The following is a 14,612-nucleotide window of genomic DNA, read 5'->3' as shown; positions in this document are numbered from 1 at the left end:
CTGATAATTGTTCATGACACTAGTATCTTATAAAGAAAAGTTGGTATCTAGGACCCTTATAAATAACCTTTTTAACCTAGATGGCCTATTATAAAATTACTTTTGGTGTGTAATTTGTGGCTGCAAATTTCTCAGCAAAACAAGCTGGGTAATTTTTCATTGAATATTAGCTGTTAGGTACCTGTAGATTTCCTAGCTGAGGTCTCTTAAATTGCCCCCTTACCTCCTAGTTTTATAATTGTGCATAATTTTACACTTAGCACACTGTTACCCATGCAAGTTCTGTTTTATCATTCTCTCTGTGAGAAATTCTCTAATACTTCTTTGTCCTGTTTATCTGTTTAAATTAGATTGTAAGCTCTATTGAGCAGGGATTGTCTGGTACTTGTTAATGGACATTCTTTATCATCCCTTCAGACTGGCACAGAAGCTGATGGGTTATAATGCACCTCGACCAGCAGATGGAGACTGAGACACAAACTTTTGGCTGTAGTATAAGTGGGCTGTGCAGTCCCAAGTTCTCAGTAAGTTCTCAGTCTCCAGCAATTGGGTGCCAGTGAGCAAGGTTCCCCTTCGCGCGTGCACCACAAGTCAGCAGCAGGCAGTGAGGAAGCCCGGGTTTTCCCTACTGCCCACACAGGGATTTCCGCAGCCGTCGATGGTAAGGGAAATAAGGTTTCCCTTACCGTTGATAGTGCTGGGAACATAAGAACATAAGAATTGCCGCTGCTGGGTCAGACCAGTGGTCCATTGTGCCCAGCAGTCTGCTCCTGCGGCGGCCCTTAGGTCAAAGACCAGTGTCCTAACTGAGTCTAGCCTTACCTGCGTACGTTCTGGTTCAGTAGGAACTTGTCTAACTTTGTCTTGAATCCCTGGAGGGTGTTTTCCCCTATAACAGCCTCCGGAAGAGCGTTCTAGTTTTCTACTACTCTCTGGGTGAAGAAGAACTTCCTTATGTTTGTACGGAATCTATCCCGTTTTCACTTTAGAGAGTGCCCTTTCGTTCTCTCTACCTTGGAGAGGGTGAACAACACGTCTTTACCTACTAAGTCTATTCCCTTTGTCACTGCAGGCCTGGAGGAGGTTTTTTCAGCTGGGTTTTTTTGCCAGTTTTGGCAGGAAGCTCCATCATCTTGCCTGTGGCCTCAGGTGACTTTCTCCTGTCTTAGAGAGACAGGAACAGGTTTCTGCTGGGTCTTCCTCCTTGGCAATGAGTCCTGCTTTGCCATCTGGGAGATTTTCCCCAGATTTTGTTTTAGCAAGCAGCTGGGAGTCCTGTTTCTTCCCTGGAGGTCTTGAGTTTTTCGGGGGGATTTTGCCTTCCTCATCTATCCCTGCTCAGCCCCCTTCAGCGCCAGTTCTGGTACAGTCCCCCCCCCCCCCCCCGTCTTCGTCCAAGCAGCCGCGGGTTTCATGGGACGAGGATTTTGTTTGAAGAAGTGTTTTTCACCTGATGAGGACCCCTTGTTTGGCTCCCAAGATCCTCTCGGGCGGGGGGGGGGGGGAAACGGAGAATGTGGACATGGGTTTTTCAGAGGTGCCAGCTGGCAAAGATGCATCAATGGTGCATATTTTTCACTGGTAAGAGCTACAACAGCTTATTCTCCTGGTTTTTTCGATTTTGCATTTTGAGGCAGATGCAAAGGAGCCCCCGTGTGTGGTGGACTCCCTGCTTTGGGGGATCTAGTCAGCCTCCCATTCTTTTCCTATGCATCAGGATGTAGTGCACGCGCAGTGGAAGTCACCAGACACGCCTTTTCATTTGGCACAGGCCATGGCTCATTTTTCTCCCATTCCTGATAGGGATACTTTTAAGTCTCATGTGGTTTCAGCTATCGCGCGTAGGCATATGGTACCTGTTGAAGGCGGTTTGGCTTTACGGGACTCTCAGGTTTGTAAGTTAGAGTGTCTTTTCCAGCAAAGTATTACTGTAGCTGCCTTGGTGGGCCAGGCAGCGATTTGTGTTGGCTTGGTAACCTGGGCTTGTTTCCGGTGGGCAGACCGAGTGCTTGATCGGGAGTCTGTTGACTGGTCCTTGGTGGATCAGGAGGTTGCTAAAATTGAGCTTGGCGCTTCTTATCATTCGGATGCCATATGTATGATCTGTTGCGGGCTTCAGCCAAGTCTATGGCTCTCAGAGTGGCTTCTTGCCGTACCTTGTGGCTTTGGGGTTGGTCGATAGATAAAGGCATCTAAGGCTAAGCTTAGTAAATTTCCTTTTCAAGGCTCTTTTCTGTTTGGTGAGGAGTTGGATAAGTTGGTTCAGGCCTTGACTGATTCTTAGGTGCCCCATCTTCCTGAGAACTGTCCTGGCCCGCCTTCATGGGGTGGCATCGCTTGGGGACATTTACGTGATTTTTATAGGTTCCACCCTGGTTAGTGGGGGGCAGCTTCTTTTCTCCCCAGGGGCAGTTTCTATCAGCGCATGCAGTCCTTCCGGGGTGCTGATTTAGAAAACCTGTATGGGACATTTTTAAACTACATTTTTCAGCAACCGGGAAAGCCTTTCTTTTACAAGCTAGACTGAAGAATTATTTCACACACCGGCTGTAGCAGTATGTGCCTTGCTATCTGCGAGAGTCATGTATCCTTTTGAAATGCTAAACCTGCTGGCCTCTGCGAAAGCTCATGCCTCCATCCCCTGCTGAGAGGACACTTCTTCAAGGCCCTGTAGTCATTGTTTGTTTGAGCCTTGATATTATCAATGCTGTACGACACATGCAGAACTGCTCAACATATGCCAGGCATCCAGAAGGCCATAAATCCATAAAACCCCAGAATGAAGGAGGGGGTGGAAGATGGGGGGCCTGAATACCCATGTGAAGACGAGAAAGAATTTTTAAAACACAGGTTGGACATTTGCTGTCTTTGATGTGAGCCATGGGAACCAGGCCTGGTCAGTGTGTTGGAATGCCACTCGTGCATCTTTGTTTCAATTTCTTGCACAAGACTGTTTACAAGGACGCCATCCCTTACAGTGCTGTAAAACCCACAAGTCAGCATCCAAGAGGCAATAAGAACTCCAGATATGGAGGCTCATGTGAAGATAAAGAAAGTTCAAGAAATGCCCCAATGTTCCTATCCTGGCCACCCCCGGAGAGGGGAGGTGATGGAGCGTGGACTGGGGGGTAGGGTAGATAGGTAAGCATTTTTGCACCAATAGGGAATAGGGTGGTACAAGACCAGAGTTAGGGGATCTGCCTCTTAGAACAAAGAAGCTCTCTGTATAAAACTCCATGCAGGCATAGGAAGCATTAGAGAGAGACCCAGGTATACCGGCAGGAACCAGCTAGCCCCCTGCATGGTCTAATTAGTATAGGTTCTACTATCCATTGCATATTCTGAACTGGCAATATAATATTCTTTCTGATATGTCTTTGCTTCCATAATTTTGTAAGTTTTATATACTAACAATAAAACATATTGTCTGTTTTGGAAAATGCCATCTTGTAGTCCCTCCAGTGAGATAAACTAAGTGGTTTTTACTTCAGTGCTCGCTGGGGGGAGGGGGGTTGTGACTCCTCCGGAGGCCCCTCCGCCGCCCACCCGGCCCAATGACTCCTTGCGGGCCCTTCCCTTGGTGCTGGTGGGTGCCCATTTGTGGGAGTTTACCAGGGGTGGGCCGAGATCACAGTGGATTAGTGGGTCCTGGAAGTGATTCAGGACAGCTATGCTTTGCAGTTTTCCCTACCCTTGCCAGATTGTTTTCTAAATCTCCTTGTCGGGCAGCTTGGAAGAAGTGGGCTTTTCGCCAGATGCTGCAAAGGTTGCTCGACCTCAAAGCAGTGGTTTCAGTGTCTTCTCGGGAGTTTCACACCAGCAGGTACTCCGTTTACTTCATGGTGCCCAAGAAAGAGGGGTCTTTTCAGCCCATTTTGGATCTGAAAGGAGTCGTCAGGGTGCTCCGGGTTCCGTCTTTTCGCTTGGAGACCCTGAGAGCCGTAATTCTTGTTGTTCAGCCAGGGGAATTCCTGATGACTTTCGATTGGACGGTGGCGTTTCTGCGGACCTTCACCAAGATTATGGTTGTGGTGGCGGCAGCCTTGTGCAAGGAGAGCATTCTGGTTTATCCCTATCTGGATGACTGGTTGATTCGAGCAAAGTCCTTTCAGGAGAACTCCCGGATTACAACTCTGGATTATAGAGGAGTACTTCGGAGTGCTCTTCGACACCAGCTTGGGGACAGTCTTCCTTCTAGAGGCCTGAATGTTCAAGTTGCTGTCGCAGATTTGCTCTCTGATGGCTTGTCGGTGTCCTTGGGTGCAGGATTTTCTTCAGTCCTTGAGGTCAATGGCAGCCTCCCTGGACGTGGTTCAGTGAGCTTGGGCTTATATGCACCCACTTCAGTATGCTCTTCTTCAGCGGTAGTCGTCTCAAATGCTTGATCTGGACTCTTCCTCTTCGGGGGTTAGTTTGTTGCAGCCTTCACTGGTGGCTGTGCTCATCCAATCTGGTGCAGGGAGTGAATCTGGATCAGCCTCAGTGGAAAGTGGACAGTGCTTCTCATGGACGCCAGTCTCCTTGGTTAGGGAGCTCAATGTCTCGGTTGCTCGGCTCAGGGCAGCTGGTCTCAGATGGAGGTGTCCTGGTCAATCAGTGTTTTGGAGATCAGAGCCATCTGGTTTGCGTTAATAATGTTTGTCATTGCTGAAGGGCAAATCGGTTCGGGTTCTCTCTTATGTCAGTCATCAGGGAGGAACCAAGAGTCATCTGGTGGCACAGGAGGCATTTCTGCTCATGGATTGGGCAGAGACTCATCTTTTGGACATCTTGACTTCCAACATAGTGGGAATGAAGAACGTCCAGGCAGACTTCATCAGTCGTCATGTGCTGGATCCCAGCGAGTTGTGTCTCGATCCCACAACCTTCGAGTTGATTGTGCAGACCTGGGGTCAGCCGGCCATGGGTCTGATGGTCACGAGTGTCAATGTCAACATGCCATGGTTCTTCTATCAATGCATAGGTTACCAGGCCGAGGACCTGGATTCTCTGGTGCAGTCTTGGTCGACGGACTGCCTCTTGTATGTCTTCCACCCAAGGCTGATGGTAGGCCGAGTCCTTCTTCGCATTGCTTGTCATGCTGGCTGTGTGATTTGGGTGGCTTCAGATTGGTCCAGGCACCCATGGTATGCGGATCTGGTTCGTCATCTCGTGGCAGATCCTTTTCTGCTGCCCCTCTCATCCGACTTTCTGACTCGGGGCCCATTCCAAGATTAGATCCGGGTCCCTTTTGTTTTAAGGCTTGGATCTTGAAAGGGAATGCCTAAGTAAGAAAGGTTATTCAGATAAGGTGATTTCCAGCCTCTTAGGTTCCCGGGGACTTTCCACCTCTTGGGCTTCTGTGGGAGTTTGCCGTCTCTTTGAGGAATGATTTCCCTTCGTGCTTCATTTCCTCAATTCTTGGAGTTCTTGTAGGAAAGTCTGGACAGGTTGAAAAGGTGATGGCGAAAGCTAGAAGGATGCTAGTTTGCATAGGGAGAGGTTTGGCCAGTAGGAAAAAGGAGGTATTGATATCTCTGTATAAGACTCTGGTGAGACCTCATTTAGAATATTGTGTACAAATCTGGAGGCCGCACCTTCAAAAAGATATAAAAAGGATGGAGCCAGTCCAGAAGAAGGCTACTAAAATGGTTGTGGTCTTCGTGATAAGGTATATGGGGACAGACTTAAAGATCTCAATCTGTATACTTTGGAGGAAAGGCGGGAGAGGAGAGATATGATAGAGACGTTTAAATACCTATGTAATATAAATGTGCATGAGTTGAGTCTTTCATTTGAAAGGAAACTCTGCAATGAGAGGTCATAGGATGAAGTTAAGAGGTGATAAGCTTCGGAGTAATCTGTGGAAATACTTTTTTACGGAAAGGATGATAGATGCATGGAACAGTCTTCCGGAAGAGGTGGTGGAAACAGAGACTGTGCATGATTTCAAGAAAGCCTGGGATAGGCACGTGGAATCTCTCAGAGAGAGAAAAAGATAATGATTACTGTGGATGGGCAGACTAGATGGGCCATTTAGCCTTTATCTGCCGTCATGTTCTATGTTTCTACCATGGGAGGTGCTTAGGTGACCCATGGAAAGTTTTTAATGTGTGTGCATAATCTGCACACTAAAAATATTTTAAAATATTTCTGGGAAGAGTTATGTCTGTGCTAATTAGTTAGCGTATCTATATTGCTGTATGCTAACTCATTAGCATGAGATTAGCAAATTAACCTTCACTGCCTACAAAATAATTGATGATGACAGTTCATGCACTAATTTTTGTTAGTGGCCATGTGAGAATGGCAACATTTAGCACATGATTTTATTTAAAGTTTAGCACTATATCTTTATATAATCGCTCTTGTGCAAGCAAAACTCTGTATATTGAAAATGTGAAATGGATGTCACTTCCACATCCCTTTCTATAGACTCACACTTATCAAAAAGTTTCTTTAATATTCACCAACCCTCAGAAGTGCCACCACGATACTCAAAACATTTCACTGTATCTGGCTTCACGCACTATATCTTCACTGGGTCCAACTTTTCTAACTGCCTTAGTTGAATTGTTTTTAAAGTTATTTTTAAACATTAATACAGTGAAATGTTTTGAGTATTGAAGAAACTTTTTGATAAGCGTGAGTCTATAGAAAGGGATGTGGAAGTGACATCCGTTTCACATTTTCAATAACATTTAGCACATGGCCATTTTCCAGCAGCAGTAAAAAAGAAAAAAAAGTTTTTAGTGCACAGGAAAGACCTGCGTAAGTGTGCGCTAAGGCCACTTTCTACCACAGCTTTGTTAAAGGACTCCTTAATGTTTGAGGATCATAATTTTATTAGTCAAAATAAGAAAAAAAATTAGTGGACATCATTTTCTGAGCATGAAAGGGCAAATGCATTCTAAGGAAACTGAAATTTGCATCAGAAATGCATCAGTCTTATAAGTACCTTATAATACATAAATACCATAAAATAAATGCTTATTTAAAAGTTCTGACATCCTACGTATCCCTTTTGCAGGTAGTTTTCTGTGGCTGTGCCAGAGCAGCAAGGACCTCTTTTGTGTCGGGGATCAGAATCCACAATTCCGTCCTTCTACAGTACAGCTGCCTCCTGACACAGAGGTGGTGAATTTTGCTGCTTGTCAGGATGCTGTTTGGGCTTTGGATGGTCTAGGACGGGTCTTCATCAGAACGCTTTCTAAAACTTGCCCAACTGGGTTGCATTGGACAAGATTAGATCTTTCTCAGCTTGGTAAGACTTTCTTCATTTTAGAAGTCTGTTCATTGTTTACTTCCTGGAGTGACAGGAAATTGAATATATACTGCAATAAACAAAGATATACTGGATATGGCTTGATGTGGGCTGCCACATACTGGTGCAGTAACAGACTAGAGTTCCATGTAATTGCTTACTAGGCCTCACTGGTCATAGAGTTAGAGAATGACATGGGAACAAATTTTTCCCCGTCCCTGTGAGAACTCATTTTCCCGTCCTGTCCCGTCGAGTTCTTTTCCTCTCCCTGCCCCATTCCTGCAAGCTCTGTCCTCATCTGTACAAGCCTTAAACACGTTAAAATCACAAGTGTTCAAGGCTTGTGCAGTCAAGGCAGAGCTTACAGGAATAGGACAGGGACAGCGACAAAACTCACGGGGACAGAACAGGGAAATTGAGTTCCTTCAGGGATGGGGGAAAATTTAACCCTGTGTCATTCTCTACATAGAATTTTCTTGGCTCTGCTAAAAGCATGAACCAGTCAGAGTCCTTAAAGTGACTTGAGTGTGAGGACCAAAGGCCACACAGGTAAAACACTGCTACCTAGGGTTACCAGACATCCGGGATCAGTCCTCTTTTTAGAGGACACCAAAATCTGGTAGTTTGTCCGGGTTTTGGAAGTCCCTGACCTCAGAGCCGTGTCTGGAGGACATGTGCGCATGCGTGGACATTGACACAGTGACATTGTATGCATGCACATGACATCATGTTGGCAGGTGCAGATGCCCTCCAGACACGGTCCTGAGCTCAGGGAGGTTTGTGTGGGGGCAGAACAGGGCATGGCCAGGTGTCCTGTACAATAAGGATTCATCCCCTATCTTTGCTGCTCTGACTAGGGCTATTCTTTTGTCTTCTTTCAGAAGGGAGAAGCAGGGAGAAGCGATGGCTTCTTATAAAAAGAATATTTAATAAACTACAGCTTATTCAGAACACAGCAGTTCGATTTATTTTTAACTTGAAAAAAATCTGAGCACGTGACAAAATATTATCGGATGTTATATTGGCTTCCAGTTGAAGCAAGGATACTTTTTAAAATGGGCTGTACTTTCTGTAAGACATTATTACATGGCCTTGTGCCAACTTATCTTGTAGATCATTTTAAATTTGCAGATAGAAAACTGACATTACATAATCTTACTATATTTACATTTCCCATAGTGAAAGGCTGTATTTACAAACAATGTTTCCATAGAATCTTAGCTTATCAGGTGAGTTCTTGGGCCAAGCGTTTCAGTAAGTTGATATCAGGTTCCAGTTCTTATCAAGTTTTTAGGAAGATGTTGAAGACTTATTTATTTGACAAATTTTATAAATGAGCTTATAATTCGCTGTCCATGTACATCTTTTTTAATCCTCTTTTGTAAACGACTTAGAACTGAAAGGTATTGCGGTATATAAATGGATTTTTATATTATGTTATGCCTCTTCTGTTGATCAGCTAGTCACATAGTAAATATTGGAATTGACCTCAGAAATTGTCCTTTGCTGAGGGCAGAGAGTGAGAGGAGCAGATGCAAACCTCAAAGTATCTATACTCAAAACTGTATAAAGATAAATGAAATCAAGAGGTCTGCTTGTCTAGATGTGAATTGTACAAAAATATTGGTTTGTAGATGGTATGTAAGAATTTCACCACTGATCATGTAACTCAAGGTTTTTTTTTGTTGTTGTTTATCATCCTTGCACCTTACATTATAGAATTTGTTTTTATTCTCCAGTGTTATTTACTGTGTTTGAGAGACATTCCTCAGTATTTTTACTTGGATGTATTTTTCTTTCGCACAATTCTTTTAACCTGTCTCCTCAATCTCTCGGGTATTTGCCACTCCATTTACTACATCAGTGTTTTTCAACCGCTGTTCCGCGGCACACTAGTGTGCCGTGAGATGTTGCCTGGTGTGCCGCAGGGCCGCCATCAGGGCAGTACTACCAGTCCTGCATTCAGGGGCCCGGAGCTGACAGTTCACCTCATTAAGGCCATTCTCATAAGTTGGCATTAATGGGATCCTTTGCTAGCACCATTAATGTAGAGGTCACAGAAGATGGGCTACCAGAATAGAGAATGACAAGGGGAAAAATTTGTTCCCATCCCCATGGACTCTGTCCCCATCCATACAAACCTCAAACAGTTATGATTTTATATTTGTCTTTTTATTAAAGTACAAAAAGAAACAATTTTCTTTATAGCTGTCATTTATAAATCACAAATAGAAAACGATAATACAGATCAAGGATCAACAAACCCCCCATTCCCCTCACCCATACTCCCTCCCTGCCCCACTTACAAGGACGCCAAAAAGAGCCTGAGCTGTAGTTATAGCTCTTTCCAGCACAGCCACAGAAACCCAATTGATGCAATTAACTTCCTCCCTCTGCCTTTCCAACCTCATTAATATCTCAGAATTCTGTGAAATGCATTGCAGCAAATATCATATCTATCAGTAATCCGCCCTGTTAAAATTTTCAGGGAGGACAAAATACAACCCGCTCTGTACGCCCTAGCAGGGAAGAAATATACCCTTTGAAACACCCAGCCTGTACCAGCATAACCTATACTTTTAACTGTTCTGAATTTTTAATCCATGGATGAAGAACAAGTCATCCTTAGTCTCTGGATTTAATCTAGCTCTCCTTTATTCTACAGTCCTTCCTGCAATAGAAAATGTTCTTTCTGAAACGGTGCTGGTAGCAGGAATGCACAAGATTCTCCGTGCAACTTTTGCCAGTTTAGGCCAGCTCTGTTGCTTGTTTTTTTCAAAAATGTCAAAACATTATCATCAGCATCACGTCTGATAAAGGGGATGGAAAACCTTTCATACGCTGAGAGATTGGAGAAACTGGGTCTCTTTTCCCTGGAGAAGAGGAGACTTAGAGGGGATATGATAGAGACTTACAAGATCATGAAGGGCATAGAGAGAGTAGAGAGGGACAGATTCTTCAAACATCCCAAGGGCACTCAGTCTTTGTGGAACACTGTCAAAGGCTTTGATAAAATCTAGATACACCAGGCCACTTACATCAGCAGCTGGAGAATCAGAGCCATCATCATGCTTCAGATCATGAACCAACACAAGATTCAAGTTGTTGCATGTGCTTTCAGTCCACTGGTACCATCAAGTCTTGAACAACAAGGAAGCAGGGGATATAATACCAATACAAATACAATAAACACCCTGTAATAAATGCTAAATAAACCACTCAGAATGAAAGAAAAAGCTTCAGGATAGTGGTGAGGAAATGTATGCCCTACCAACCTCCAACCACATCATCGGCATAAAAAACTTTAATTCAATGGTATACCACAATGCCAATTACTCGAATCAATTGTCAGTGCAGTTCAATTGTGATTTTTCACTGCACACATGTGAATAAATGTTAAGAATAAACTTTGAGAGCAAACAAAGCAAAAAACTGCAGACTTTGTACACGATGCAGGCAGACTTTATTTGTAACAAGTAAAACATTAGATAAAAACCTTTTACCAGGCAAGGGACCCTTGCCTGGTAAAAGGTTTTTATCTAATGTTTTACTTGTTGGGTCCCTTGCCTGGTAAAAGGTTTTTATCTAATGTTTTACTTGTTGGGTCCCTTGCCTGGTAAAAGGTTTTTATCTAATGTTTTACTTGTTGGGTCCCTTGCCTGGTAAAAGGTTTTTATCTAAAGAATAAACTTTGAGTCATCTTATTTTTTTTTTTTAATTATTTATTTATAGAATTTTACAATATTACCAAGCATATACATCTTGTACAGTAAAGTGAGATCAAACAACATACTGAACTAAATTTCCAAAATTAAGATATACCACAATCATAATTCAGTTTGAAATAAAAATAGATAAATAAAGTAATAATGATCTAGCTGATCACACACTAGTCCTCCATATATTGGATCCAAGATTTAAAGAGTAGGACAAATATAAATCAAATTAATTAAAAGAGAATCCATGTCTTACTACAGTGCGGGGAGCTAACCTTCCATGGGCGCTGTTATTCCTTTTTCAAGACATTTCGCTGAGAGAAAACTAATCAGTTGAGACAGTTCTGTAAAAATATACTTCAATGATAAATATCTAACCACACATTTACATGGATATCTCAGAAAGAAAATACCCCCTATTTGAGTCACTCCAGGTTTTAGAAGTAGAAATTCTTTCCTTCTTTTTTGAGTCTCTCTAGAGACATCGGGGAAAATCTGAATATGATGTCCCAGGAAGTCTTTGGACCTATTTTTAAAGAAAAGTTTTAATATCCAATCCTTGTCTGGAGCCAAAGCGACAGACAACAAGAGAGTGGCTGGAACAGCCAATTCTCTATCCGATTGTTCCAGTATTGCGGAAATGTCCAATGATCTCTCCCGGGGTTCCTCAATATTTCCTTCTTCTTTGGATTGGGGCTTGGCAGGAAGGTAATACACTCTTGTAAGAGGAGGTAAGGAGCTTTCAGGAATTTCCAATATTTCCATAAAATACCTTTTCACCATTTCTCTAGGAGAAGTTGAATATAAATCTCAAATTGTTAATTCGACCATTATTCTCCTGAGCTTCCAATTTCCTCCTGAGTATTATATTATCTTTAACCAGCAAATCTTGATTTTGTTTCAAAGACATTAGCTCCTTACTTTAATTGAGAAATATCCTGCTTTAAGACATTTATTTCTTCTTTTTGTTCTTTTAATTCTTTGTCCAAACTTTTTATTTGAGGATTTAAAGAATTCCCCAAATTCACTACCAAGTCCCATAATGCATCAAGTGTAACTTTAGGGGGTTTTGTAGGTGAAAAAAGTTGTAATGGTGTAGTATCTAAATGTTCTGAAGTTAGCTTTACCTCAGTGGCGTCTTGTATTCCCCCAGCCTCTGTTGTCCCGGTCGCAAGTCCTTGCAGAGAGAGCATGTCACTCTGCGTTGTTGTGTTCGGCAAGCCCTCCATGCTAGCCTCTGGGAACGAAGAAGAAGCTACCTCCTCGGGTGCATTCTGGTCCCGTGGAGAGCTAGCTGCTTGCGGTGTTGGTTGAAGGGGTGGCATCCTGATGTCGGGGCTGAGAGTGACATCGAGCCCAGGGGATCTCACCACCGCGCTACTCTCCGGCGGCGTCCCCAGCGAGCTGGCACCCGACTCTTCTTGCTCCCGTTGCAGGCGTTGGAGAAAATCATCAATGGTAACCGCTGGAGTTAAGGGTCGCCGGGAGGCTCCTCTGACGTTCCTTCTCCGTCTTTTCGGCATAGTTAGAGGAAACTTTCGACGGCGTCCTCACTGCAGCAGACATGCAGCGGCCATCTTGGATCGAGTCATCTTATTTTTAATAAAACAACTAGTATCCAGTCAGTCAGCTAAAATTATATCGGTAAGTCTAGTCAACATTTCACGGCTCTTCTGCCGCTTCCTCAGGACTCAAAAGGCTGCACCAGTTATCTTGCAAATCTACAAAGCAATATTATCTGTTTAAATATGCTGATTGACACCAAATATATAAAATAAGAATACGAGGGCTGTTCAAAAAATATCACATTAATTTTTCTTGCAAAAACAAATAAAGTTAGAGAGGCGTGGTTTGGTGCACATATTTAGGCAACCCTAATGCGCATTCTTGAATTTTTTCCCACCTAAGAAGCTGTCAGTTGCTGGGTGAGTGAGTCAATGAGTGAGGAAGTGTAAGTGAGCACCGTCGGATTTTCAATTTTGACAAAATGACAGAAAAAGTTGAACAATGCTACTGCATTAAATTTTGTGTAAAGCTTGGTGATTCCCAAGTGGAAACGATCCACAAGATTCAACAGACCTTTGGGGTTGAAGCAATGGGCACCACACAGATAAAGGAGTGGTACAACCGCTTCAGAGATGGCCGCACATCAGTGGAGAGTGAAGCACGTTCTGGTAGGCCCTCAACATCCAGAAATGAGATTGTCATTGACCAAGTGAGGCATGGTTCATCATGAGTACGCACCACACGGCACAACTATCACCAAGGGGTACTACCAAGAGATTCTGCGTTGCCTTTGTAACACTGTGAGATGCAAACGGCTGGACCTGTGGGCAGCAGGCAATTGGCAACTCCATCACGATAACGCACCTGCCCATTCCTCACATTTGATATGGAGTTTTCTGTGATTCCTCAGGTTCCCTACTTTTCCGACATGGCTTGTGTGATTTCTGGCTTTTCCCCAAGCTGAAAATGCCCTTGAAAGGGACCAGATTTCAGTCAAGAGAAGACATCATGCAGAATGCGACGGACCAGTTGCGAGCAATCTCAAAAGAGGCATTCCAGTGCTGCTTCCAACAGTGACAGAACTGTTGGAAGAAGTGTGTGGCAGCCCAAGGGGACTACTTTGAAAGAGATTAGTATAAGATTGTTGTATCTGAATACGAGTATTTTTTATGAATAAAGGTCTGATACTTTTTGAACAGCCCTCGTAAAGCTTTAGTACTTACTGTGGCGTGACAGCAATCAGCTTTTCCGGGTTTATGGCATGTAACATTTTCAGCGTAATTTATACGTGATTATAGCCAATCCAATGCTTACAGACTCAGACAGGGAAAGGCATCATTCCCCGGTGATGCCCCCCATCCCCAAAGCTTAAGTTTCCCCATTTGTCCAATATTTCTTCCCCTCTCTAAAATAAATTGAAAGGGTATCGCTTACTTTGTTCCTCAAAGTGCTTACTGTAGCCAAAGAACTTGAAGTTCAACCATAGTACAGTGTGAACACTGCTACTTGCTCATCTCACCATCACCACTTGCCACTACCATCAAACCAAAGCCCACAAAATGGCACACCTTCAAAGCACATTATTTATCTGTGATGCGGCAGTAGGGGACAAAATAAACAAAACCAGTCCAATGACAGTACCCTTCAAAGGTGACTTCATGGTTGGAGGGCAGGGAGTAGTGGCAGCTCTGCAAGGTGTGGTAGAAGAAAGGCATAGGAGGCAGTTCAGAGTTTGCTTTGGGAGGACCTGAAGAAAACATGGGGCAGCTGCAGAAATGGAAGGAACACGCTACATGGCAAAATCAGCATTAAATCCTTTCCTTTTTTTTACCGCAGGAACCAATTTGATACCATTCCTTTGGAGCAATAAATGTTTCCACTCCCTTATCCACAGTATATTCTCTAACAGACTTCCTGTTACTGTATATTTACTGCGGTTACGCATGTCTCCCCATTCCCCTGTCAGTCTCTAGAATAAGGCTGAGATGCACTGGCAGATCAGTGTGGGGAAAATTTGCACTCTTCTGTGGGTAAAGAAAGGGCGTCTGTCTCCATTTATGTCAGTCTGGTATCTTTCAGTAGCAATAATATACTTAAGTCACTGGTGCTTTATTTATTTTTTTATCAGCTTCATACATTTTTATGGA

At 43.5% G+C, this 14,612-nt stretch overlaps 1 protein-coding gene across 2 annotated transcripts in view; it reads left to right on the top strand.

Moving 5' to 3' along the window:
- The window catches only part of TECPR2 (tectonin beta-propeller repeat containing 2), a 132,865-nt gene that overhangs the window by 100,763 nt on the left and 17,490 nt on the right, over window positions 1-14,612 (top strand). For both annotated transcript variants that reach the window (XM_033953159.1, XM_033953160.1), the window contains one exon: window positions 7,010-7,243. In XM_033953159.1, the coding sequence (XP_033809050.1) occupies window positions 7,010-7,243 (234 nt within the window). The remainder of the gene's footprint in view (window positions 1-7,009; window positions 7,244-14,612) is intronic.

This window comes from Geotrypetes seraphini, chromosome 7, assembly GCF_902459505.1.
Source record: "Geotrypetes seraphini chromosome 7, aGeoSer1.1, whole genome shotgun sequence".
Lineage (NCBI taxonomy): Eukaryota > Metazoa > Chordata > Amphibia > Gymnophiona > Dermophiidae > Geotrypetes > Geotrypetes seraphini.
This window is presented reverse-complemented; position numbering and strand designations above follow the sequence as displayed.